This window comes from Mustela erminea, chromosome 5 (genome assembly GCF_009829155.1).
Source record: "Mustela erminea isolate mMusErm1 chromosome 5, mMusErm1.Pri, whole genome shotgun sequence".
Classification (NCBI taxonomy): Eukaryota; Metazoa; Chordata; class Mammalia; order Carnivora; family Mustelidae; genus Mustela; species Mustela erminea.
Genome location: NC_045618.1, coordinates 60,932,154 through 60,960,076, shown reverse-complemented (window position 1 = coordinate 60,960,076; position 27,923 = coordinate 60,932,154). Strand labels below are relative to the sequence as shown.

The window sequence follows — 27,923 nt, the reverse complement described above, 5'->3', positions numbered from 1 at the left end:
CATAGCCCCTAATCTTGAAAGGTCTCTTCATGTGTCCTTAACTCTCTCGTTTACAGTAAGGACTTACCTGGGATCAGAAACATCTCAACTTTTAGACGAATCTTATTAAGTATTTTCTAATTATGTATTTTTAATACATGTTCTCCTAGTGGGCCTCCCAACGCCTACCTCTGTCTTCAGCTAAAATGAACACACATGCAAAGAAAGGAACTGACAAGATACAACTTTTGTGAAAAGCTGTATTAAATTAAAACTAGTAAAAATGATACCCTATTCGGCAATAAAGACCCTGTTCTACTACTCCATTTTTGTTGTAGGGCAGCAATTGTGTTATATTCAGTACAGAGCACCTTCTACTCTGCCTCCTTGCAGATAAAAAGCAACAACTGTGATGTGGGCGGTAGCAGGGGCTATGGTCCATGGACCAAGTTGTTCCAGCTCAAACACACTGAGTGCACATCTATGAGAGGCCAGCGTCGTCCAGAGAAATGGTTTATACAGTTGCTCTTGTGTCTGTAGTTTAATAAAACAGACCCCACAGCTGCCAACATGTGGGAATGCTGAGGAAGACCGCCCTTGTCACAGGGAGAGACTCTGAATGAAATGAACACTTACTTGTGACATTCGAAAACACAGGAAAGGACTCCATACAAATCAGCGGTAACAGCTAACTCAAGAAGCAGAAACGTAACACAGTGTATTGTCCAGTAGTCCCTCGCTAATAGGACAGTCGAGGCAGAACAGGTCCCTCTCACCATCAATAAATGTCATGTTAAATACTACTAAATCATAGGATGCCCGTGCTGACATAAATAAAGGGCACTTAATCCTTTTATTTGACAGGTGATGAAAGTTAAAGTCTTGATAAGTTTAGTGACTCGTCCAACCAGATGTATCACCCATAAGCAAGAAATCGCAAACTAATGTCATGCTCTAGCTAGGTTTCTGTCCTCAACATTAATGATTTAAATAAGGTAGTATGCCTTGATTATAATTCAGAAAAGTCAGTTTCTCAACACCCAAAGAACAAAGAATCCAATCAAGAAATGGGCAGAAGACATGAACAGGCATTTCTGCAAAGAGACATCCAGATGCCCAAGAGACACATAAGAAAGTGTTCAACATCACTCAGCATCAGGGAAATACAGATCAAAACCACAGTGAGATACCACATCACACCAGTCAGAATGGCTAAAATTAACCAGTCAGGAAACGAACGGTGCTAGCAAGGATGCAGAGAAAGGGGAACGCTCCTATATTGGTGGGAATGCAAGCTGGTGCGGTCACTCTGGAAAACACCATGGAGGTTCCTCAAGATGTTAAGAATAGAGCTACCCTACAACCCAGCAACTGCACTACTACGTATTTACCCCAAGATACAAATGTAGTGATCCGAAGGGGCACGTGCCCCCTGAATGTTTATACCAGCAATGTCCACAATAGCTAAACTATGGAAAGAACCTACATGTCCATCAACAGATGAATGGATAAAGAAGATATGATATATATATATATAACAAAATATTATGTAGCCATCCATAAACCCCCAGAAATCTTGCCATTTGCAATGATGTGGATGGAACTAGAGGCTATTATGCTAAGCAAAATAAGTCAATCAGAGAAAGACAATTATCGTATGATCTCACTGATACAATGAATCTGAGAAACAAGACAGAGGATCATAGGGGAAGGGAGGGAAAAATGAAACAAGATGAAACCAGAGAGGGAGACAAATAAGAGACTCTCAATCTCAGGAAACAAACTGAGGATGGCTGACAGGTGGGGGGTTAAGGGAGAGGGTGGCTGGGTGATGGCCACTGGGAGGGTACGTGCTATGGTGAGAGCTGTGAATTGTTTAAGACTGATGAATCACAGACCTGTACTCCTGAAACAAATAATACATTATATGTTAGTAAAAAAAATACATTGTCTGTATACAAAATAAATAAATAAATAAATAAATATAAAGGAAAGAAAGAAAAGTTAGTTTCAGGAATAAACTTCTATATCCCCAGAGTATCAACCACAGAAGGCTTCACCATGACAAACTGCCAAGCATGAAGAAGCAACGCACACCAAAGGCACAAGACACAAATCCACTGATCATTGTTCATTCCAATCAGCTGGGTGCCACAGATCCCTGACATGAGTTACAGACACGCACACTCAGATATTTCTAGTACCGAGAAGAAAGTGTTTTACTTTAAAATACTGATAATACCAGGAGCGCCTGGGTGGCTCAGTGGGTTAAAGCCTCTGCCTTCGGCTCAGGTCATGAGCCCAGGGTCCTGGGATTTCTGCTCAGCAGGGAGCCTGCTTCCCCCTCTCTCTCGCCTGCTTCACTGCCTGCTTGTGATCTCTGTCTGTCAAATAAATAGATAAAATCTCAAAAAAAAAAAATACTGCTAACATCAGACTGTCCAGTCTTCCCCTTTACAATCTGAGCTACTTTAACTACAAAATGGAACAAAATTATAGTTTTAAATTGGATTTTTCTTTTCTTAAAAAGTCCCAAGCTCTTTCTTTTCTTTTCTTAAAAAGTTCCAAAGTTTCTCTAAAATAATGAAATCTAAAAGCATTCTTTTTTTCCAGTAGCTAAGCCAAGGTTCCAAGCAGCACTTCAAAAACACAATGAACCACGCAGAAGAACCCTGGAGTTTGCTTATTTTCTGTGCCAGTCCCTGGCATTTTTTTTTGGTGTGTTTCAAGTCTAATAACATTTTAAGCATTTCATCTTTTGATATTTTTTCCCAAACTGTTCTCAGGGCACAAGACAATGAGTGGCAGAAGATGACTAATCGAAAAAGAAGAAAAACAGTAATTAAAATCCAAGAGTGAAGACACTGTAATGAAAGCATCGGAGAAAATTACCTGCTTTGTATGCTCTCCATCATCGAAGTCTTCTGGAAACTTAGGCGAAGTGGGCTGAAAGAATACAATATTCAAATCAGCACATGCTTGGCAAGCTGCCACAGTGAAAACATTTATTTCCCAGAGGTAAGAAAATCAAGGACAGAAATGAAAACAAGTTAAGACTCAGAGTGATACCTTCTTGAAACCCAACACCCATTGTTCCAAGTACATACATGTTATTTTCATACAAGCTTGACCCCAATGACCGCCTAGGAGACAGAAAGCATCTCAGCTGAGGACAAAGTATTTTAAGATCCAATGGTTTCAGAGGAAGACAAAGTAGCTTTAGTAAACACACAGAGGAAAAGAAGCCAAAAAACCCCCCACCAGAGCACCAACAAAGAGCAAAAGAAAAACATTAATCCTGAAACCTCTACTTGCTGAAAAGCTCTCGCCTTCCTGGTCAATAAGATCTCAATCAGAACATTAACTTGCCAGTTTGGTTTTTTGTTTTGTTTGTTTGTTGTTACAGTTTAGATACTCTTGAAATGAGGGAACAAACATGAATTTTAGACTAAAGAAAGGTACTTCATCCAGGATATAATGTTTTAAGAGCATTCCAAGCCAAGGCAAGGACATGGTAATCACTTCATTTATCTCCAAACTTTGTGAACACCACAGTCCATGCTGTACTGGGTATAAAAGAATTGAACAGTTTTCAAAAATATCTAGAGCAGCATCTTCAGTGACGGTGTAGAGGACTGTAGCTCAGGAATATGGAAGGCTCTTCACATCTCGGGCTCATGCATCACAAGTCTCCATCACCCTCACCCAAACCTTTTTCTCCACTTTCATCCTAGTGCCCTTTCCGGTGGGCATCCTTGGCCTCACGTGCTTTTAGTTCGGGCAATAACTGAGGCAAGGATTAATCCCAAGAGCATAGAGGGAGGTTTCACTGGGGGGAATAAAAAAGTCAAGGGGTTGTTATCTTCCTCAGACCCTTTTTAACTTCTGGCCATGGGGGTACTGTTAAGGCAAACCACTATGTCAACTCAGTTGGAACCTTTAATTTCTAGAACTAAATATCCATTATTCTTATAACCTATTTCCACTGTTGCAACTATACTGATACGTGCAAAGTTTTTGGATCGCTCCTTTGTTTTAAAACCAAGGAGGGGGTGGCACACCTGGGTGGCACAGTTAAGTATCCGGCTCTTGATTTCGGCTCAGGTTGTGATCTCAGGGTCATGAGATCGAACCCCACATTGGGCTCTGCACCGCACATGGAGAGTCTCTCTCTCTCTCTTTCCCTTTGCTCGTCCCTGCACTTGCTCGGGCAGGTACTCCTTCTCTAAAATGAATAAATAAAATCTTACCAAAAAAAAATAGAACTATAGGTAATAGTAAGACTGACTCTTTCATATTACAAATACCAGAAAAATACCCTGCATTAAGTTCTGGTGTCCACGCTAAGATCTTGGTTGCTCAAAATTGAGGCGTTAAAATATCTGATACGTACATCTCTGAGTTGGTTGAGGACAAAGATCCTTTCTGAGGCCGTGACCATGGGGTGATAGGACATCTCAAAGAAGATAATTCCCAGGCTGAAGAGATCCACTTTCTAGGGGGAAGAAACTGTATTTAGACAGTCTTAAATATGTCATTTATCAGGGAATTACAGGACAAGCAATATTAGCTGGGGAAAAAAGTCTGCCTAAGGGAAAAATAGGCCAAACTAGGAAAAAACTTGATTTCTTCTTTAAAAAAAAAAAAAAAAAAATAGATCTAGAGTACTGATAAAATATTTGGTATGATGTCCCAACACTCTCCTTGAAAACTCATTGTCACTGGTTTAGCTATATACAGACATAGAAAATCACTGGCCAAACAATGAGAGTAATCACTAAAGGACAACTGCGATCTGTCAAAGGAATCTGCTTTGCTTTGCACCTTTACAAACCATCTCAATAGTGGAACACAGACCAAAATCTGCAGTTGACAGCAGAGGTCAGCTACTGACTGCAAAGCCCTATCAATGAAGACAGAATAATGGCACCACAGAAAGATGATGTGACTAATCCTAACAGAATATGGAAATGCAACTAAAAAAGAAGTGGGGCAAGTCAGCGCAGAAGGTCAGGCGGGGAGCTGCCGATGGGAGGACCATCTGCAGAAGGCAGCGTGGCAGCCAGCACGGTCCTCCCGAGGGGCAGGCTGTTCACAGCAAACTGCTCACAGGCACACACGCCACATTCAGGGGCGACTCTGGCATGAATCTGGACTCAAGGATTAGGAGGACAGACTAATTATCACCAAGTGACCTCCCAAGTTTTAAATGCTGTAGCATTTCCTACACATTGGTTGTAGAAAATGTGAACATCCAGAAGAGCACCAAGAAAAACAGCACTCACTCATCATCCCACTGCTCCAGTATATTTCCTACTCATATCAGAGAGCTGCCCCCTTCACGTTTTTTAAAAATAAACACAATAGGGTCACCTGGGTGGCTCAGTGGGTTAAGCCTCTGCCTTCGGCTCAGGTTATGATCTCAGGGTCCTGGGATCAAGCCCCGCATCAGGTTTCCAGATCGGCAGGGAGCCTGCTTCTCCCCTCTCTCTTTCTCTGCCTGCCTCTCTGCCTACCTACAATCTCTCTATCAAATAAATAAATAAAATCTTTAAAAACACACACACACACACACACACATTATAAAACTAGAACCATACATTTTGTAATTTTTATTCCCTTAAGAGAGCATGAATATTTTCCAGCTAGTGTATTATTTTTCCAAACCAGGCTTCTAAAAACATGATTTTAATGACATATTGTATTCAATTATACAGAAGTCCTGTAATTTATTTAGCCATTCATTTTTAAAAACCAGTTTTTTTCACTGTTCTAAATAATGCTGTGACGATCCCCTTTTCTACCCATCTTTTTGGATGTTGTTGTTTCCTCTGGGTAGATTTCAAGAAGGGTAATTGCTGGGACAAAGGGTGGAAAGAGCCTCTTGCATTTCATTACATGTGGCAAACTGAACTCTGGAGAGGCTGCACTAAGGGAGCCTGCGCCATGCCACAGCCCCGCTGGGTATTTGGCTATCTGTATAGAATTCCACTGTCACTGCCTGGTGCTCCATATCAGAATGGAAACCCAGGCTTGGGGTTCACTGTAAGCTTGAAAATATGCTCTGATGTGAATTGCCTGCCCAATATATTTTTGAAATTTTGCTCTACACTCACCCTAAGGGATCCCATCCAGCTGCATGGCTTTAAATCCCACCTGTGTGAGGATGACTCTTGGATTTATACCTGATTCCAACCTTTCCACTGAACTCAAGTCCCAAGTCTTCAATAACCTACTGAACATCTAGAAGTAGATCTCTCATTAGACATTTCCAAATTAACATGACCCCCGAACAGAATTTTGCTGCTGTCCTCTCCTGTCTCTCCCATCTTGGACAACTAGCCCGCCCCCAACTGCTCCAGCAGAAACCTGGGCACTGTCCTATCACCCTACCTTATCTCCACCCAACCTCCCCTCGACCATGTGTCTTATTTGAGCACACTTCTCCCCACGGCTACCGCCACCACTCGGGTTCCAGCTAGCAGCCACCCAACCTGACTTCTGCAAAGCCTCCAGCAGCAGCTGAAGTGAACTCTCTTGCTCAAGACCCTGCAGTGGCTCCCTGTGCACACCCCTTTTTCAAAGCCAAGCTGGCTCTACATCATTTGACCTTGATCTTCCTTTCCAGCTTCATGCCTTTCTCCCCCAGCGCTCACCAGGCTGTATCTGCATGGATGTTCTTTTTGATGGTCTCCAATGGGCAAGCCAGTGCTGGCTCGGTTTTCTCCTTATGCATGCTATTTCTTTTGCTTACCCTTTTTTCCTCTCAGCTCCCAAATTCATGTGGCTTGTCCCTTCTCTATCCTTAAAGCCATCCTCTTGGGGAAGCCTTCTCTGGTCAGTTTATGTGGACATGATGCCCCCCTACTGCTCTCTGGAGTCGATTTCTTTTCTTAACCATTTGTGATTATTTTATGTTTTCACCTATTTATTGTCTGTTTCATCCACCAAAGGCTAAGCTCTTCCAGGGCTGGAAGAGCAACTTCCAGTCAACTGTCCTGTTCTCTGTATTTCTGGGGCCCAGCTTAGGACGAGGTTAGTGAAAATCCTTTCTGGATGGATGGACAGTAAGGTCCTTAGCAGCAACAGTGCCAGCTTCAGGGGAGTCATCAACTCGACATACATGTGGATATGTCGAATAAATGAGTGAACGAATGTTCCCATTGCAGCGGCAATTAACACCAAACGCTATGATCTCGATCACGATGTTCTTCCTACGATCTTACCCTTGAGACCTCCCCTTCGCCCCAGAAACCTTCCCCTTTACCTGGTTGTACGTGGGTCTACTGCTTCCTTGGATCTCTGGGCTTACATATAAAGCAGTACCAACCATTCCAGTCAGATGACCTGCATGGAAAAAGACAAAGTGAAACTTTTCTAATAAGAGGACTAAGGAGGTAAGACAAATTTTTATTTAAAAGAAAAAAGGAGGAGAGGGAGCTTCTTAGGAATGAGGCATGATCTGTTAACTCTTCAGTGCCTTCAGAGGAAGGCGAAGTACACACTTCACCGAGGGTTTAACCAGAAGTCACGTATGGCCACAGACTCTGTTCCACATGGGAGGTCTCTGCTCTTGCAGAGGGGTGGTACAGAGAGAAGACCCCAGACATCCCAGGTCATGAGGTAACCTCACATTAGCTTGTGGGGTCAAAGTGTAACCGTCTACCCATGACAGCCAATTATCTAACTAAAGCTCTAATTTAGTTAAGATAGTGAAGAGGGGAAAAAATAACTGAAGCATGCTCACGGTTTTGTTAATTTAATGAGTAATTGTAATTTGCTTTAGAATAAAATCTTTATGGATGAAAAACAGGTTTCAGATTAAGAAACCTGTATTGTATGGCATATTAAAAATTTTCTAAGAGAGCAGATCTTATGGTGAATGTTCTTACCACAAAATTTAATAATTAGGAAGGCAGGAGGAAACCTGGAGGTTATGGATATGTTTATAACATAGGTTGAGATGGATGGTTTCATGGGTATATATGTATCTCCAAGCTCCTCAGGGGTATACATTATATTTGCACAGCTTTTTATATGTAAAGGAGAGAGAGAGAGAGAGAGAGAAAATCAGAGAAGAAAACCCCTGTGGTCTGCTTTTTAATCCACTAATTAAACATACAGTCTTCTGGATTTACCTGAGGGGTCTGATTTAATCGAGTGATCTGCCGTATCATCTTGCTTGCCATCAGCCTAAAAAAATACAAGCCAGTCAAATACCACTTTTAAAATGTTATGTTATTCCACAGAAGTGGCCTCTCCATTTCTAAATCAAGACCGACAGAAAACTTACCCACAGAAAATAGAATTAACTACAATAATGTTTTTTCTGTGCTCTAAATAGTGTCTGTTTATTTAGCCTGCTAAAGCGGGACTCCCTGGAAACCCCCGAGACCAAGAAGGAGAAGGGCTCATCGCTGAGGAACTCCTCCTTCAGGGCAGAAAGCCCCGAAAGAGAAACCCATTTATTTTCACGTTTGCAAATGCCAAAGCAGAAATCCACTGACGAGGAAGGTTCAGAGCATATTAACAACCACTACAAACTCACTCTCTAACTTCCCTGCTGCTGTTCCCTCATGTGGGGCCATGTTTACTCCTCGTTCCTAGAGGCTGGTCACCACAGCTTCTCCACTGTCACCACGAGCCCCTCTCAGGTAGCCCCGCCTTTCTCAGCTGTATCTGTGCTGACACGATCTCACAGACCACCCTGAGTCACCACTCCACAGGGTCCTGTCACAGGCACCATCACACATACCAGCATCTCTCATGTTCTCAGCAGCAGGCACTGTTCCGAGGGCTTGCCTTGTCCTCTCATTTTTATCTACCCAACAACTCTTGGAAGTAGGTTCTAGCATTAGGCATGCTGTACAGTTGAAGTACGGAGAGTTTAACCTGCCCCAGGTCACACTGCCATAAAGGGGCAGGGAAAGGACTGTGTGTAGCCCTGGTCAGGGAGCCTCCGCAGCCTGTGCCTCTGTCTACTCACTATATTACAGCCTCTGATATTAGGTTAAATTCTTCCGTTTGGGGATCAAGACCCCACCATCAGGCCCTTCCTTGCTTGGTCTCAGCACTCTTCAAAATGCCCCTCTGTTCTGCTCAGGACCACACTCTCATTGTCCCCCTTCTGTTTCCTCCCTCTCCACTCCTAACCTCACCTTCTAGTTTTGTCCCTATGGTTGTTCTATGACTGATCTAAATCTCTGACCACCCTTGGAATTAACTGCATGTACTAGAGATTTTGTGCCTATTAACTTCATCTTATGAAAAGACTCTTCCTCAGGCACTTAAGGCCTGCCACCTACAAGAACCCCCAACTTTCCAGCATCGTCACGTCTCCCCTAATGCTTCACAGTCATGTGTTGTCACAGACAACATGCTGGCCTCCCAACAGTCATATCTATTCACCCCAGGGCCTTTGCTTATGCTATTCCTTCTCTCTCGGATCTCTTGCCCTGATCAGCCTTCAATCTCAGCCTGCTGGACTCTCACCCATCCTTAAAGTCCCATCCGAAATGCTTGTTTCTTTTGTTTCTTTATACCACCTTTCTGGGTCCTCATAACCACATGTCAGTTTCTCTTGCCTTTTGCTCTTATATCGCTATTTCTCTTCACATTATTTTAGCTTTGCATGTTGAACAACTATTCTATAATGATGTCTAAGACTGGATCTTCAGGTGTTCCATGGTATTTTGAGCTCTATTTCCTTAAATTAACGAAAAGCCCCTCAAGGGTAAAGCATCAAGCCCAGTGCCTGGCAATGGTAGGCCAAATGACCAAATTATTTCAAAAGTATTATATGCCTTTGACCTCAGTATCATCCAGAAACCAGTAATTTTATGTCTCTCAGGTGGAACATCATCACTATAGTGTATTTTTCCTTTCTAAGCCTAAGGGATCATTTGTGGCTCACCCCTTCAGACTTACAGAATTTCCTGGGGATTACAGAGCAGAGTTTAATCAACTCATAACCATAAAAGTATTGCAAGACAGGATAATCAAGGCATGTAGGTTCATTTTTTTAGGCATAGTCCAATCTGAAAAATACTCACAGTGAAGGCCAGATGGTCTGTTGCTAAACCAAAATCTCCTATTTTGACATGGTCATCGGAATCTAAAAAAATGTTGACAGGCTTTAAATCCCGGTGAATCATTCCCTGATGGAAGAGAAAAAAGAACTGTTTCCCAAGCATAGTTTATAGTTTACCTGTTTCCTAATCTCAAAGGCCAACCTAATGTCAAGATGCAGAGGAGATCCTCTCCCTCAGACTGGTCCAGGCTGTTTTGGCCTCTACACTGTCTCCTGACCGTCCTGCCAATGACCTTCCCAACATCTCCCAGTCTACCTGCTGGTGGTCCTGGAGGAGGTCAAACCCAAATTGTTCCCTGGGGGCATCCAAGGGCTCCCTCCACCGGGTTCCCAATCTCTCTGTGGAATCACAAAACGCTGCTGTATCAACCCTCAGCTGTATCCATGCCGAGAAGACACACACCATTTTCCTTCCTTCTCCTATTCTTCTCTTCACACTATTTCCCCTGCCTTGTAAATTCTTGTTTTCTCCTCTCATCTGAATTGTGCCAACACTTCCAAGTGCCAACTTGCCTTCAATGCCTTCCACAGCGAATCTAATTCAATCTGCATCCCTAGCACACACCTAAGTGCTCAATGATTGTTACGTGAACTTGGCTTTCTCCCCTTCCTGATGGCAGCCTCATGATGCTTACTGTTTCAGGCACTATAATATAGGAAACAACTTAAAAAATAATAAAAACACCTTATGGTATCATCTTACTGTTACACGAAGATGAATTTGGGTTCCTTCAAAAAAAGAACAAGTCCCTCTCAAGTATGGGGTCTGTTATATGCTTGTGACTATCTGCATTTCTAGACGTGGCAGAGCATAAGATACCCAGAAGATCATTAGCAGAAGCTGAGCAAATGAGATGTAGAGAAGAGTGCATGTGGGGCACAGTTCTAGGATCCCGGGAGATATCAAAGAGCTCCAACGGCTGTCATTAAAATTCATTTTGATTTCCAACCCTGCAAACCTTACTCCACCAACTCATTTATAAACTTAACATATGTAAATCACAGTCCTGGCTTTTCAGTATAAATATACGACAGTCTAAACATTTTAGATTAAAGAAAATTATGCAAAGGAAAAAAACACATGTACACTGCCCAATGCGGTAGATAATCCCATTTTTAAAATGTAAGCAGTGTTTCATCCTGAAGCTAAGTCCATTAGCATTTTCATTGTCATGACAATATCTAGCTTTATAAAAAGACATTTTATACTATGTGGTGGGCTGTGTCTCCAGTCTCATCTCTACCCTTGCTAGATGACTTCTGGATTTCGCCATGGTCCTAGGAAGGACCGCACTAAGCCAAGTAGAATCAAATGACTGGGTCTGTATTCATCACACTCACTTTATTCTAAGTAACTGAAGTAACCACCCTTGCTTACCGTGTATGTTGAAACATTTTTTTGCTTAACCCAGAGGTTGGAGAACTCTTTTTCTAAAGGGTCAGATAAATATCTTACACGTTACAGGCCTCACAGTCTCTGTCACAACTATTCAGCCCCACAGCTGTAACACAAACACAGCCATAGGCAATATGTAAACAAACGAGCATGGCCCTGTTTGAGTAAACTTTATTGTGGACACTAAAACTTGAATTTCACAGAATTTTCATGTGTCATGGAATATTCTTCTGATTTTTTTTTTTTTTTTTTTAAATAATCCTTTACACATGTAAAAGCTGGGCACCTTGGTGGCTCAGTTAGTTAAGTACTTGACTCTTGAGCTCAGGTCAGATCTCGATCTCAGGATTGTGAATTCAAGCCCTGCACTGGACTCCACGCTAGGTGTGGAGTCTACTTAAAAAAAGAAAAAAAAAAAATGTAGGGGCGCCTGGGTGGCTCAGTGGTTAAGCGTCTGCCTTCAGCTCAGGTCATGATCCCAGGGTCCTGGGATGGAATTCCACTCCCTGCTTGGTGGGAAGCCTGATTCTCCTTCTCCTTCTGCCTCTTCTCCTCCCTGTGCCCTGTCTGTTAAATAAATAAATAACATCTTTTAACAAAAAAAATTATAAAAGACATTCTTAGCTTACAGGTCATATAAAAGCAGATGGAGGTTGGATTTGACCCCAGGGCCACAGTTTGCTGACCCCTGTCCTAACCCTCAATCTTTTCTTTAAACTCTGATACCTTATACTATATACATGTCTTTTGATATGTCTGACCTATAAAAATGAATTTCAATATACCCATAATTTTCCCTCTGTTTTTCTTTTTCTCTAATCTCACAATATTTTTTTTTGTCATCAGTTTTATACAAGCATAAGTTTTCAGGTATGAAATGTTGTAAAGTTTACTTTCTCATGGATATATGCCAATCCATCCAGAATCTCTCGAAAAAGCCTCCAGAGTCTGACAGTGTCCAGATATAGCCCCTGGTCAATGGTGTCACGCAAAGTGCTCTTCTCACAGTACTCCATCTGGGGACAAGAACAAACCAGGCAGCATTTGATTGTATAGGGTTTCAATTAAGGCAGACAATGGCGATTAACGTAATCTTCCATTTTAAAACATGTGCTGTGGATTTTAAGTACTTAAAGGCAAGGCTTAAATTTTTTTTTTTGAGGAAAGAATCCAACTATTTAAAAAAATTTGGGGGGGGAGGGAGACATTATCACAGCACCTCAACATAACCCTTTTAATTTTTATTATCATTCATTAAAAAATAAGACTTGTTTAAAGTCCTTGTCATAAATAATTTCATTCTTTTTCAAATAATGAAAAAACTGAGAATTAAGTAAACTTGTTTCACATGACCATTTCCAAACCCAAATTTCCAAGAAAGGCTAATTAAAAATCTAACGACATCATGAGCCTTCCTCATTTGTACTTTGAACTAGTGACAGTGACCTTCAAGTCCAGAGTAAAACGCTGTAAATATCCAAACATCCAGGACAAGGGTCTTTCTCATCCCTTCTTAAATATTAATGTATCAGAAAACAATGCAGTATCATTTAAATCTTCAATCAGCATGTAGCCTTTGATTTATGCAACTGGCCTATGGATTTCAAACCAGTGCTTCATGCTCTGAATAACCACCTCGAGATTCTGACTCATCGCTGAGCCCTCACGAGGGCCTGGGACTCTCAGACTGTGATCTTATCACACCTCCAGACACACCTCCCCTGCGTACCTCTGACTCATAACTGTCTAGAGACTGAACGCACAGAGTACAGACTTCACAGTTAGTGGTTTAGAGGACAAATGCTTTATTCTGCGTGTGAGTGGTACATTGGCGATGTTTATATTAGGGAAAAATTAAAGGCAGCCACCTAATTAGTGTCTTTTGAAACATCTACTTGTCTGAAGCTTCCCTTCTGGAACACTACTGCATCTGACATTTCAGATCTGCCTACTTACCGATAGGACTGCAAATACTAATAAAGCCCCACAGTCCTATTCACTTGGGGCAGAGGCAGAATGTTCCTCATGGGTCTGCGATTGTGCCTCTGCTAGCAGGGCTCACCAGGGTCTGGGACTCTGGCCCTCAGGCAGAGAAGTCTGCTTCCTTTTAGTAAAGCCCCATTGGAAGTGGCTTACCCAGGGTTCCTGTCACCCAGAGGTTCCAGGACTTTAGGCACTTGGCCTGAGGCTACCCTGGGGTTTCTTCTGCACATGCAGGATATGTCTGCATCACACCTTACTTGTCCAGATCCAGCTTGTTAGAGTGGAACTTCGGTACATGCAAGTCTAGTGCTTACAGAACTCAGACGTGGTTTTGTGACCTTAAAAGTGTTACTTTTCTTATTCTTCACAAGTCACTGAATAGCTAGATGGGCACAGAATGCAAAAGAAACTTGCCTGAGCTCCCACAGCTGTGACTGGGGGATCCAGAAGGAGAACTTACTCAGACTGAGTCCAGAGCCCGTACCCACCGCTCTACACCATCCCCTGCTATGGTATAGAAAACACGAGTTCAAGGCTGGGGGTCAGGGCGTCTGGGCTGCAACTGTCTCCCGTCAATTCACCTTTGGCAGTGCCACTGAATCCCTCCTCTGCCTTGTGTCTTGCTCTAGCCTCCCACAACATTCCCAACAGCGACCACCGGGAGGCGCTGTGTGAACGAGCGCCGCGCGCAGGATCTCACCTGGATATACAGATAATGCACAGCTTCGACAACAGCTGATGGCTCACTTTCATGGCAACTGTTCTTCCCATTGCAGTCTTCATTCTAATCCAAGAGGAACACAGGAGAACTCAAAAAATGGGAACAGGGGGGCACCTGGGTGGCTGAGTGGGTTAAGCCTCTGCCTTCGGCTCAGGTCATGATCCCAGGGTCCTGGAATTGAGCCCCACATCAGGCTCTCTGCTTGTCGGGGAGCCTGCCCCCGCTTCCTGCCTCTCTGACTACTTGTGATCTCTCTCTCTCTCTCTCTCTCTCTCTCTCTGTCAAATAAATAAATAAATAAAATCTTAAAAAAAAAAAAATGGGAACACGATCATCACCCTCCTTAGGCTCTTTGTGCCCACCCTCACCTGACACGCCAACATCCTATCGCCTCGGAGAGGAGGTCCAAGCAGGATGCAGCCTCTGTCCTTTAGACACCACCAGCACTTCAAAGGCAACTGTGCTATTACCAGAATCTACTGGAGAGTTTACAGGTATGTCACTATATAGAATAATGATGGGGGAAAATAGGGAGTAGGTACTTATTACGGTTGTGTGATTGACAGAAAGATTCCAAGTCAACTGTTGTCTACAGGCTAGTATTTTAAAGGTTTCAGATGAAATGGAATACCTTTCTTTGATGGTAGGCTTACTTTGGGAAGAAGAGAGATCTATCTTCAGCTCAATCAACTTAAATGGGAAGATATTACTGAAAGGCACACTGCCCTCTGGGCAGTGCCACTGAGGGACCGGCACCCGGCTGCCACTCACTGTGACCGATCGTCCAGAATGCTTTTCCACTCTATTCTTCCCCTACAGGTCATTTCTAACTCTTGTCCCTCACCCCCCTTTTTAAAGTTCTTTAAGGGATGCCTGGGTGGCTCAGTTGGTTGAGCCTCTGCCTTGGGCTCAGGTCATGATCTCAGGGTTTGGGGATCATCAAGTCCCACATCGGGTTCCTAGCTCAACAGAGAATGCGTTTCTCCCTCTGCCTGCTGCTCCCCCTGATCGTGCTCTCCGACAAATAAAAACTTAAAAAAAAAAAAAGTTATTTTATTCTTCTCATAAATGTATTTAAGCATTTCCCCTCAACACAACCACCTGGGGGAAAAGGATTGGCTAAGGAAAAAGCATTAGATCTTATTTGACGGTTTATGATTTAGTTTGTGGAAGCATTTTTCAACATTTTTCCTTTAGCAAAGAAAAAAAAAAGGCAGCTCTGTTCTGCAAAGAGTCAAGTTCTACTCTTGAATCATTTATATACCCTGGAGATTATCTGTAGAAGACTGTTAATCTCTTGGAGGCTTCTACTCATCAATTAGAATGCCCGTGGGATGTTGCCCTTAAGAAGCAAAACCAGGATTGTAAATTTCGTGCTCCTGTAATAATTAAACATATAACTAATGCTCAAATAAAAGCAGTAGGTTGTAATTTATATATTTTTTAAAGATTTTATTTATTTATTTGAAAGAGAGCGAGCACACAGAGTATGAGCAGGGGAGGGGCAGAGAGAGAAGCAGACTCCCCCCTGAGCAGGGAGCCAGATGTAGATCCTGGCACTGCAGGATCATGACCTGAGCCCAAGGCAGACACTTAGCCGATGGAGTCAAGCAAATGCCTCTATAATTTATAAATTTAAACTAAGAAGACTTTAAGGTTCTTTTAATTTAAAAAAAAATTTCTAAAAAATGCCAGAGAATGCATTCAAACCTCCTTCAAATCAATTTAGCTGCTCATCAGGGCCCACATGTAGACTTTTATCTACTACAAATGTACCCTTATAATGGCTTACAATTCTATTTTTATTCCTAGAAATGAAGTCGTGGCACTCTACCCCCTCTCATGGAAGTTTCCTTCGCATTAACAATGGCCAGTCCTAGTTGTCAGTCCCACGCAGCGGCGATCGGGGGCTCTGCTAGTCTGGGCAGAGGAGGATGCAGGACTGCGTGGGGTCCAAGGCCTCAAACGGTGTTTTTCAAACTTTTCAGACCATGACCCACATGAAGAAATATATTTTATATCATACCCAATTCACATACTCATGTGAGACATGGTATACACACAGGTTCCTTTTCCTAGTGTGATGCATGGTCTCCACTCTTCCCTACAGCACTAAAAATTAAATAAAGCTGGCTGCGGGCCTGAAAACCTCTTTCATTGCCTGTTCAGGATCATGACTCAGTGCTAAAACACTGTGCTAGACAGTAATCCGGATTAACTGGTCATAGAGACCAACATAACTATTAGGCTCTTTAATTACTTAAATCGATCCCTATCTCCAACCACATCAAGTTTCCCCAAATCTTCTAGGAAATGGTGTTCATTCAAAAAAGCAAGACAAGACAAAACCCAGCATGTCAATTTACTCCTCCCCTCTAAAAACAGGTATGTGTGGTTATGTGGACAATCTAAAATATAAGGCCCATGAATAATAAATTAAACTATCATGTTTTGAAATTGATAATTTCTATATCTGCCTATTAGAGTGAGGCTTTACTGTTCCACCCAGGGTTTTTAACATCAAGCACTAGTTTTCTTACATGGCCACCCCTGAGAAAAAGGTGTAATTTCTACTTATATATTTACCTGATTCTGACTCTTACTGTTCTCATCTTCAAAGATGATATCGCTGTCAGAATCTGAAGCAGGTCTTAAAAAGAGAAACAGAGAAATACTAAAGAAGTCAAATTCTCTGTTAGAATTCCACAGCTAAGAGTCATGACTGACTGTCTCTCACTGGACAGAATGAAATCAAACCAGGAAAGACAAGATGGATCAGGGTGTCTTCTGAGATGCACCAACTTTTAGGATCACAATTCCTGACTTGTCAGAACCGCAGTTGGCCCTATGTCAAGCTTCCGGGTTAGTTTTTAAATATCCCGGAGTTGGAAGCCCATATCCAAAAGAATGCTCTTTTAAAAACTTGCTGTCAATGGTACTAAGAAGATGAAGTATTGAAAGGAATTTCTATTTATCCTTTCTTCGGGGCTTGGGTTTTAGAGCGCTTTTGAAGACGCCAACAGGGAATAAAACCTTTGGATTGAATCTGGTTCCCCTCTAAACACACAATTCTGCACTTCAACATGGTGACGGCCTGGGTTTCTAACTGAATCCCCTCTCCCGGGGCGTGGGCCTGGCACCCCCACGGGTGCTCTTACAGGAAGGGTTGCCGGAACATGCCCTCGTGCTCGTCCTCGTCGTCCTCCTCATCGTCGTCGTCCTCCTCGTCGCTGCTGGAGCCCGGGCCGGCGGGCTGGAAGCGGGCGCTGGCCGAGCGCTCGCCCGACGTGCTCCACTCCACCGAGCTGAGGATGGGCGGGGGCGCGGCCGCCTCCACGCTGCCGGGGCCATTAGGCCCGCCGCAGCACACCGGCTGCTGGGACGGAGCTGGCGCATCCCATGTTTGGGGCCGTGAGTCCGAGTCCGAGTCCGGGGGCAGCATCGCCGAGCCCACCGGCCGCTCATATCTCTCGATCCAGGCATTGTAGTAGCGCACGATGTTCTCATGATGCAGGCGCGACAGCAGTGTCACCTCGCCCTTGATCCTGCGGAAGTGCCTGCTGGCCGGGTTGATGGGGATGCGCTTCACTGCGTAGCAGCAGCCATCCAGCTTGTTCTGCACCTGCCGTGGAGCACGGGAGAGGAAGGAAACAGGTGCCCGTCAGCCGCTGTGAGCCTCGCGGACTGGTATTTGTAGCCCATGACCCCAAGCCCTCCCTGGGGAGCCCTGAATTCTCAGGGAGAAGCAACAGTTACTACAGTAGAGAGCCACATATTTTAGTCTCTTAAGCTGAACAAAAAAGTCTTGACTGCCGAAATCCCTAGAAAACATCTCACCCCAAACAACATGTATATTTAGCTTAATTAGGACCTGGAGAGGGCGCCTAGGTGGCTCAGCAGATTAAGCGTCTGCCTTCCGCTCAGGTCATGATCCCAGGGCAGTGGGATCAAACCCACATAGGGCTCCTTGCTCAGCAGGAAGCCTGCTTCTCCCTCTTTCACTCCCCCTGCTTGTGTTCTCTCTCTCGCTATGTCTCTGTCAAATAAATCAGCAAAATATTTTTTTAAATGCTAATTATTGGGGCGCCTGGGTGGCTCAGTGGGTTAAGGCCTCTGCTTTCGGCTCAGGTCATGATCCCAGAGTTCTGGGATCGAGCCCCACATCGGGCTCTCTGCTCAGCACAGAGCCTGCTTCCCCCCCACCCACCCCGCCCCCGCCTGTCTCTCTGCCTACTTGTGATCTCTCTCTGTCAAATAAATAAATAAAATCTTCAAAAAAAATTTTTTTTTGTAAAATGCTAATTATTTTGAGGGCACCTGGGTGATACAGTTCCTTAAGTGAGGACTTTTGATTTCCACTCAGGTTATGATCTCAGGGTTGTGAGCTCGAGACCTATGTGGGGCTCCATGCTCAGCAGGGAATCTGCTTGAGATTCTCTCTCTCCCTCTCCTTCTGCCCCTCCTACTTATGCTGTGTCTCCCTCTATGTCAAATAAATAAATCTTTAAAAATATACTAACTGGGGCACCTGGGTGGCTCAGTTGGTTAGGCAACTACCCTCGGCTCGGGTTGTGATCCTAGAGTCCCGGGATTGAGGGACTCCTGCTCAGCGGGGAGTCTGCTTCTCCCTCTGACCTTTCCCCTCTCATGCTCTCTCTCTCTAATAAATAAAATAAAATAAAATAAATATTTAAAACATACCATCAGTCATAAATTTTTTAAGATTAAATTAAATAAAATAGATCTTTAAAAAAATTTATGATTGATGGTATGTTTTAAGACCAGAACAATGTGATTAAGAACACAAAATATAAAGACAAGAGAAAGTTTCAAAGTCTCCACATTCTGCATTAGAGACACTTTTTCTTGGGCAGTCACAGGATGCCATTCGGTTGACTGAAGTTAACTTTTACCAAATTTTGTTCAACAGAACATTCTGGACCCAAGGTGCAAGTCAACTGAAGTGATGAAAAGCAACCACTCCCACGGGCAGAGGGAACAACCAGTTGATTATAAAATACAAAATAAAGCATCATTCTCATAGGTTCCAATTAGAATGAAAAGGGAGTACTATAAAATTGAGTTTCAGATTACTGTTGTGTGGGAACAGTGGTAAGAAATACGCTTTTGAGTAGAATAGATAGAGGTCTGAATGCTGGTTTCCTCTCTTATTGCATGGATGTAACCTCATACAAATTATGTAACCTCTCTGAAGGTCAGTAACCTCATTGGAAAAATGAGGATAATACTTATTTCATAACAATGTCACGAAACTGAAAGACAAGGTTTGTGAGCCATCTATCTGGCACAGAACCTGAAATATGGAATGTGCTCCAAAAAGCTATGGCCCTGTGTTCTCTTTCTGCTACATCATTAATAGAGTAGGAAATAGTGGGAAGTTTTGACATTGCCTTTGACCTTGAGTCTCAGAACACATCATGAAGGCCTGGAGTCACTGACTGGGGTGTGGAGCTCACTACACTGCAACGTCCCAGGGATTCACTGATGACAGTGGAAAGGTGCCTGAACCATAATGGGGCCAAGTGCTCAGGCAATGCCAGATAACTGAACAGAAATGCCCGACCCTAACCCAGAAAGAGAGATGGGAGTGTGAGGGCTGTAGCCTCTCAGAGGGAAAAAACACAGGAAAATTCAGGGGCTTAAATTACTAGTTGTTTTTATTATATGAGCCTTCTCATTATTTTTAAGTACTTGTAAGGAAATGGAGTTTGACACTGTCTCACATTCAAGGATGAAAACACAAACAAGTTAAAGGACTTGATCAAAATTATGGCGTGAGTTAAAGCAGTAACATATACATCAGTCACCCACTCCCCTGTACAGCACTGGGATCCCCTAATCAGGACTATCTGCCCACAGTAGGTCTCTTTAGCCATCTAACAATAATGTCTATACTTTCATGAAGAAAGTTGAAAATCTTCCATAATCCTCTAACTTCCTCTCAGCAAACTTAAGATTGTCTTTCTATCTCTGATTACCATAGAAAACCTTTTTATTTGGGGGAGTTGCTATAAAAGGACTTCCACAATAATCCCACTAACTCTCCCTAATAACACTCTCAAATCCTAAACAGGCATATGCCCTCTTGACGGTAGGCCATTTTATTCTGTGAGAGGTAACATGTCTTATATGGATTTAATAATACATGATTAGCCTGGACCTCCTGAGGTCAAAATACTTAAAATTACACAAGAACAGCTGAAATCTCTTTCTCAAGGGGCAGGTAATCATAAGTCACCCAAAGAGACCAGAAAGCAGAAGGGAAGACCTAATAATAGCACGCCTTCATAATGCACCACTCATTTTCTTTCTCAGTAACAGATGGAAAATAAAAGCCACTGAGACCATCTGGGGCCATTTCCTAGTGAGGTCCACCCTAGCTCTAACCTCGCAGTCCTTTAATCTACAGCACCTCTGAAAGAAAATGGGACAAAAAGGACAATTTGCTTTCTGAACCAAAGCACAGAAAGATAGTTTTCACACCAAGGGCTTGGCTCCACTTGAAGCCCCGGTGTAATTGTGGGGTTTTCATGTTAATGTGCATGTTAATGTGCTGCCTGGAGCAAGGGGGAGGAGATGATGTATTGGTCACATGTCCACTGAGACTCAAAGTAAAGCCTTTAACTCTGTGAAGGTGATGAGGATTGTGGTTTCAAATGATCCTATGTATGTCTCTACCCGTGCTCAAAAGAGAGCTCTGAGTCTGCAGAAAGGGAACTGAGAAGGGAGCTTGAAAGGGCCCGGGCACAACTCTGTAGCTCACCTTGATGACAGCTCCAAAGGCTCCTTTGCCGAGAAGCTGTAATTCTTCAAACTCAATGAAATACCGGGAGAACTGTCTCTGGGTGTCAGTGAAGAATGCTGCGCTGGGTAGCTGCTTCCTAGGAATAACAGTCTCAACATAATCCTGTCCTCCAGAATCTGAGATAAAACGAGAGGCAACAAGGCATGAGAAAAATAGCAAGAGGTGCAGAACGCAACAACAAAGCCGGGGCTGGAAGGAGGCGACCCAACCCGTAGTTAGAACAGGGACCTCCCGGGGCGCCTGGGTGGCTCAGTGGGTTAAAGCCTCTGCCTTCGGCTCAGGTCCTGATCTCAGGGTCCTGGGATCGAGCCCCGCATCGGGCTCTCTGCTCATTGGGGAGCCTGCTTCCTCCTTTCTCTCTGCCTGCCTCTCTGCCTCCTTGTGATCTCTGTCAAATAAATAAATAAAATCTTTAAAAAAAAAAAAAAAAAAAAAGAACAGGGACCTCCCACCCAGCACGGACCCTTCAAGCCTTTTCTTCACCTGGTTCTCCTTCAAGGAGGTAGAACATACAGTAGGTGCTGAGTGAGATCTCCAGTAAGGGAATGACTGCACAGGAGAGCCAGAACCTAACCAGCTCTACTGGGGTTCCTTAATCTGTTTGTGAGTAGCAACAGGGAAATCTAGTTCCATGGCAGGAAGGTGACAGGACACGAAGGGTACCCAACACCGAAAGAGGCTATCCTGGCGGACAATCCGACGGACAATCCAATGGTCAAGGCTGGAAACCAGGATGGCAAAAACGGTTCTGTGCACATAGTACACATTCAATGAATGGATTTATGTACAGCTCGGCATAAAATAGTTAAAATAAATGATCCAGGCAGTCCGTTCCAGTCTTAGGTTTCTGCGTACTTTCAAAATAATTTAGGTCAAACAGGCGTTCACGGAAAGAGCGGTAACAGACTCACCTTCAGGACTTTGTTCCAACAAAGACATTTTTGGCTGAGGATTGATAAAGCTGTGTTTCAACAGCTGCTGGGCACTCCATCTCTCCTTGTCGTCCAAGCACACACACCTCAGTGAGAGGGCAGAGAGTATCTCAGCGATGCAGAAAATAATCACTGGATTCGTTAATCCAAGGGTTTATTTTTTGATTTATAGGTTTATTTTAAGGTTAAGTATACATTGGAGAACACCTGTTGCTTACAGACCAAAATGCATTCCTAAGCGAATACATGCTGACCACTGGGAGTAAGTGGGGCATCAAAAAATATATAGTCTTTAGAAGCAGGAAGACTTACCTTGTGGAACAGGTTTTTTTTTTTTTTTTACAGGTTTAAGACAGCCCAAGTTATAGGGGCACCTGTGTGGCTCAGTGGGTTAAGCCTCTGCCTTCAGCTTGGGTCATGATCTCAGGGTCCTGGGATCAAGCCCCATACTGGGCTCTCTGCCTGGCAGGGAGCCTGCTTCCCCCTCTCTCTCTGCCTGCCTCTCTGCCTACTTGTGATCTCTGTCAAATAAAGAAAACCTTAAAAAAAAAAATAAAGACAGCACAAGTTAGGAATTTGCACGCCCACTGAATAGTGTAATGACCTCCCATCCTACATTAAGCCTCTCCAGGGACCAGTGAAAAACAAAGCTTTCCAAAAGGAAAGCAAATCTGACGGCTGATACAGGTTTGGGCCCCAATATGAGAAACTTAACATCATGATATGATGTAACTTGTTAACAGTTAAGGACTACTTTTAAAAAGCCCCACATTTTATCATATACCTCATTCCTTGAACCTTGTTTGTTATTCTATTAAATCACTTTTGCCTTCTAATGAAGACAAGCCACACCTTTAACCCAGTGGTTCTCAAGGTGGGGTCCCTGACCAGGAGCATCAGTACCAGTAGGACCCGGAAATTTCTTACAAATTCTATTCCAAACCTATCCTAGGAAATCAGCAACTCTGGTGGTTGGGGCAGTAATCTGTGCTTTACCAAGGTGTCCAGATGGTTTCAATCCAAGCTCAAGTCTGGGAACCACTTTTCTAACTAACCTAAACTGTTTGTCTCTTACGACAATGACCCAAGTAGCACCACCCGGTAGCACCTGACCCTAATTATCAATAGTGTATTTCAAAGAACCAATTATCACTGTGAATTCTGTACTTATCACCTATAAAGTGATGGCAGTTACCACTGCAAAGCACTCCTAATTGCATACCTTGAAATGGAAAAGACCACAGTAAAAGCATTTGTGTAAGATATGGTCCCCCCAAAAATTTAAGATTAATTTTAACTCCACCAGTAAAACAAAAAACCTTCTCTGTGCAAATATTAAAATATTACTGATAATGATGATAAACCCCCATCTCTCTCCAATTCCTCTCCTCTCAGGTCTTGTCATTCCAGACTTTTTTCTATGCATTTAACACAATCTTATAAAAAATAACAGAATTGCTTTGTGGATATCTTTTTTTTTTTTTTTTAAACTACATCATCTTACATTATCCTCAACTTGCTTTTTTCATTTATCATGCAAAAATTCTGTACACAATTCCACGCTGGAGGGCTGTGGTGGTGGGCGGGAACCACCAAACCACCAAGCAATCCTCCAACGCCAGTTGCGTGTCCTACAATTCAACTCAATCTGACGCAATCTACCTGGAGATAGCATCAGACCATCAGACCCCCAACTTGAGGGCTCGGTCCCTCAGGACTGACTCTCAACCCCTTGCAGATGCCAATCACAACCTTGCTTTCAACTAACCAGCTAGAGACTGGAGATTCCAACAACCCCCTCCTCCTTGGGTTCAACTGGTCTGATAGTGTGCTTCACAGAAGTCGGAGGAACATTTTATTTACCAGAGTACCAGTTTCTTATGGAAGGATATATGGCTCAGGAACAGCCAGAGAGAAGAAAGGCAGCGCCTCTGTGTTCGCCAACGGGAAACTCTCCAAACCCCACCCTTCTGGAGGGGTTTTTATGGAGGCTTCATTATATAGGCATCACTGAAGAAATCACCACTGGTGATCGATTCAATGTCCAGCCCTTCTCTCCACCCGACAGGTCGGGAAGAGGGACTGGAAGTTCAACCGCTCTAGTGATGGGTTGGGGTTCTCTGTCAGCTCTCCGGGCAACTAGCCCTGGTCCTCAGGTGAGTTCCAAAATTCACCTCATTAACTTAACAAGAGACAATGGTTTTAAGAGCTTTAACAAAGTCAGTCATTAAGTTCTGTGTCTCAGTTGTCTCAGTTGTGTCAATTGCAAAATGTTACTAAGAACTGCATATAGAGAAAAAAATCCAGGGTTGGTGGGAGGTGCATGGGGGATGGGCTACATGGGTGAAGGGTATTAAGGAGGTACTTGTGACAACCACTGGTCATTATAAGTGTGATGAATCACTAAGTTCTATACATGAAGATAATACTACACTATATGTTAACTAACTGGAATTTAAATAAAAACTTAAAAAAAGAAAAGAAAAAAAAAAAAGCACTGAGGTTTTTATTGGCCTCAAGTTTCCGAGCCAACCGGAAAAAAAAAAAAAAAAAAAAAAAGAGCTCTGTGCTTGAAACAGGGGTGAAGACCAAATATACATAATGCTATCTGCTAAATTTCTCACTATAAATCACGGTATTACACCATGTGTCTTAGAGATCTTTCCAAGCCAGTACTTCAAGATCTTTTTGGGCTTACCAGAATTTACTCACATTATATACACATTCTCCTACCGTTGGTCATTTAGATTATTTCCAGGCTCGGGTCATGACCCTGGAGTATCTAGATGGAATCAGCGGGGAGTCTGCTTCTCTCGCTGCCCCTCCCCGCCTCATTCTCTTTCAAATAAATAGATAAATAAATAAAATGATCCATTTTACAAGGACAAACCTCAAGGTAGAGAGCTGAAGTACTCAGCTAGGGAAGGGGTGAGGGTGGGACCTGAAACCAGCTGTCTGCCTCCAGGCTGGGGTCCTTCCTGTCACAGAGACTGATGATGGAGCAAAACCTTTTTCCAGAGGATAGTCACCAAGAAGTAAAAAGGCAACAACAAATGAAATGTTGCTATGCTTATGTTGTTGGTGAATGATTTTTTTTTTCTTTTTTTATTGGGGCTGGAGAGCAAAGGCAGTAAAATAATACCATATGTGCCCCTCCTTCACCTAGTCATCCATCGAATCAGTCTAGGATGAGACAGGAATATACAAAAAAGTCTAAAGGACAACCATGTTACACAGAGTGAGAAATAGTGCTGATCTCAAGTTCAACAGCCCGAGGGCTGAGCAATTCTCTAAGAAGAAAATGAGCTACGGAATCTGTCACTTTTCGGTTAAATGTAAGAGATACGTTGCACATCAACTTCCTAATGTTGTTTTTTAAAAATACATAATGCTATCTGCTAAATTACCCTTGATCAATAAAGAAGCCAAAGGTGACATTTTGAAGAATGAAATGCGCCTATCTTTGGTTCTATTACAGTATTTCTATTGGTTTCCTTTTAGTCAACTTCATCCGTGCATTTAAATAAAAACAATCTTTTTAAACACTTTTCTCATTTATTTGACAGAGAGAGACACAGCAGGAGAGGAAACACAAGCATGGAGAGTGGGAGAGGAAGAAGCAGGCTTCCCAATGAACAGAGAGCCTGATGCAGGGCTTGATCCCAGGACCCCGGGATCACCACCTAAGCCACAGGCAGACACTTAATGACTGAGTCACTAAGGCGCCCCTAAATAAATATTTTTAAAGTTCTTTTGCATTTAGAAGAAATTGAAAAAGATTTCCTTAGAAATCTTAAGACATTTATATACTCAAAGGAGAGAACACAGTATAAAGAATCAAAGTTGCCCTCTTTCCATGACTGTATGTGTATCACATCTGCTTTTATTTTACACAGAAACTATCTTATTTAAACAGAAGTGCAACTACTTTCTGTAATAGGTCATGAGGGACAGCAAATAACACTCTGGCTCAGGTCAAGTGGCATATGGGATGGCTGGGAATAGGAAAAACAATGTAAAGGGTAAAAGAGATGTAGGAAGTGGATAAAAGTGAATGGCTGGAAAAAAGAAAGTAAGAAAGAAGACATGAGCACTGGGAAGGGAGGAAACCAGTCCAGCTCACCTTCCGCAGGAAGGCTGGACCAGGGCAGTGCCTGAAGTAACCCACACTGAAGGATCTTACTTCTTCTTTAACAGAGAAACTGAGAGAACCGAGGTCTGGCTTGGATAGAGCTGAGAGGCAGGGCTAAGCGGAAAAGCACTGAAGGGAAGGACCTGGACAAAAACTTTAGGCCCCGCGTGAACCTTTCAGTAAGGAGTCTCTCAAAGCAGTCAGACGTGGCTCTGTAATAAAATGTGCACCTGGAATTTATAGGTGTCAAAAGTCCTATGGCTGGTGCTTGGAAGTCACTGCATTCTATCAGCTGGCTGAAGGAGACATGGCTAATCAAGAATGGTTTAGAAGAACAAGGGGCAGAACGGTGATTCTCTTAGAGCTGTTTTTAAATAGGAGGTCTTGTCTTTGGACAAGGACCCAGCAGGTAAGGTAGACAGAGAGGGTTTCCGTTTGGAGTACCTGGGGAATTTCTCCCTGTAGCAATTCCTGTTAACTTCCTAGATTTACCAGGCACTCCCCAGAAGCAGTCTGAAAAGCTACTGCTAAGCCTGGGGGAATTTAGGAGATGTGCAAGTGAAGGGAATGATAATGGTCAGCCGGTCAGCAAGAAATCAGAACCTACATGGCAGAGAAAGGGTTGGAAGAACGAAGAATAAGCTTCAATCCTGTTCCTCACTTTTAAGCTTGAACACATCACTTAGATGCTGAGCACATTTAAGCACAATTACAAGTTCCAGAGTAGGGGCGCCTGGGTGGCTCAGACGGTTAAGCATCTGCCTCGGTCTTAGGTCATGATCTTGGGGTCCTAGGATCAAGCCCAGCTTCAGGCTCCACTCTGAGCACGGAACTGGTTTGTTCCTCTCCCTCTGCTCCTCCCCCTGTTCATGCACCTGCTCTCTCTCAAATAAATAAATTTTTTTTAAAAAAGTTCAAGAATAAAGTGCAATTAGGGAGAATCTTAAGGATACTCACTTCTTCAGAAAATCTCGAAAGTCAGCTGGTAAGTCATGAGGGATGGTCACGGGGTACGCTCCACATTCTTGTCCTTGGCTGAGGAAGAGCAGCAGAAGACCAAGACACCAAATATCCCCTTTTTTGCCCGTTTTATAAGGTAAGGCACTATCACTAAAACTAACTCGGCTTTGTTCAAACACGTCCTCCTTGCAAATGTCTGCTAGGCGCTTAGAAATGCTGTAGTCTGTAACCTTGACATTGCCGTCTGCGTCCACCAGCACATTTGATGCACGCAGATCCTTGTGCACCACGTCATTGCTGTGCAAATACTCGAGGCCCGACAAGAGCTGAGCTGCGTACCTGCGGAGCTGATGCACGGGGATGGGGCCAGAGTGGCTCAGGTGTGCGGTGAGGGAGACCCCATTCACGTGCTCTGATAAAATGTCCACTATGATGGAGTCATCCTGCTCTTTGAGATTCATTGCAAAGTAGCGTATGACATTTGGGTGGCTCAGTTTTACCAGTGAGCTGAATTCCGTCTCTGCCCCTTGAATCTGATGAGGAAAAACATCACCAAATAATACTGCATTGATCAGCATTAACTGGTATTTCATTTCAAAAGTAAAATATTTAAGGGCATCTGGCTGGCTCAGTTGGAACAATGTCCTGGGATTGAGCCCTGCATCAGGCTCCCTGCTCAGTAGGGAGCCTGCTTCTCCCTCTCCCACTCCCCATGCTTGTATCTCCTCTCTTGCTGTCTCTCTCTGTCAAAAAAATAAATAAAATCTTAAAAAAAAAGTAAAATATTTAATAGAAAATGTACTTTCAAAGGAGAAGGAATATGTTCTGAACTGTATCCCCCCCTAAATTATAAGGCCAACCTAATGGTTCATAAAGATCAAAGCAATTTAATTATTTCTCTACT

At 43.2% G+C, this 27,923-nt stretch overlaps 1 protein-coding gene across 10 annotated transcripts in view; it reads right to left on the bottom strand.

Moving 5' to 3' along the window:
• The window catches only part of EIF2AK4 (eukaryotic translation initiation factor 2 alpha kinase 4), a 111,214-nt gene that overhangs the window by 38,147 nt on the left and 45,144 nt on the right, over positions 1–27,923 (bottom strand). For all 10 annotated transcript variants that reach the window (XM_032343253.1, XM_032343255.1, XM_032343250.1 and 7 more), the window contains 12 exons: positions 27,017–27,552; positions 21,907–22,013; positions 20,954–21,111; positions 17,328–17,791; positions 16,756–16,819; positions 14,149–14,232; positions 12,359–12,481; positions 10,032–10,136; positions 8,118–8,172; positions 7,247–7,326; positions 4,373–4,474; positions 2,872–2,925 (listed from right to left, as the gene is read on the bottom strand). In XM_032343253.1, the coding sequence (XP_032199144.1) occupies positions 2,872–2,925; positions 4,373–4,474; positions 7,247–7,326; positions 8,118–8,172; positions 10,032–10,136; positions 12,359–12,481; positions 14,149–14,232; positions 16,756–16,819; positions 17,328–17,791; positions 20,954–21,111; positions 21,907–22,013; positions 27,017–27,552 (1,932 nt within the window). The remainder of the gene's footprint in view (positions 1–2,871; positions 2,926–4,372; positions 4,475–7,246; positions 7,327–8,117; positions 8,173–10,031; positions 10,137–12,358; positions 12,482–14,148; positions 14,233–16,755; positions 16,820–17,327; positions 17,792–20,953; positions 21,112–21,906; positions 22,014–27,016; positions 27,553–27,923) is intronic.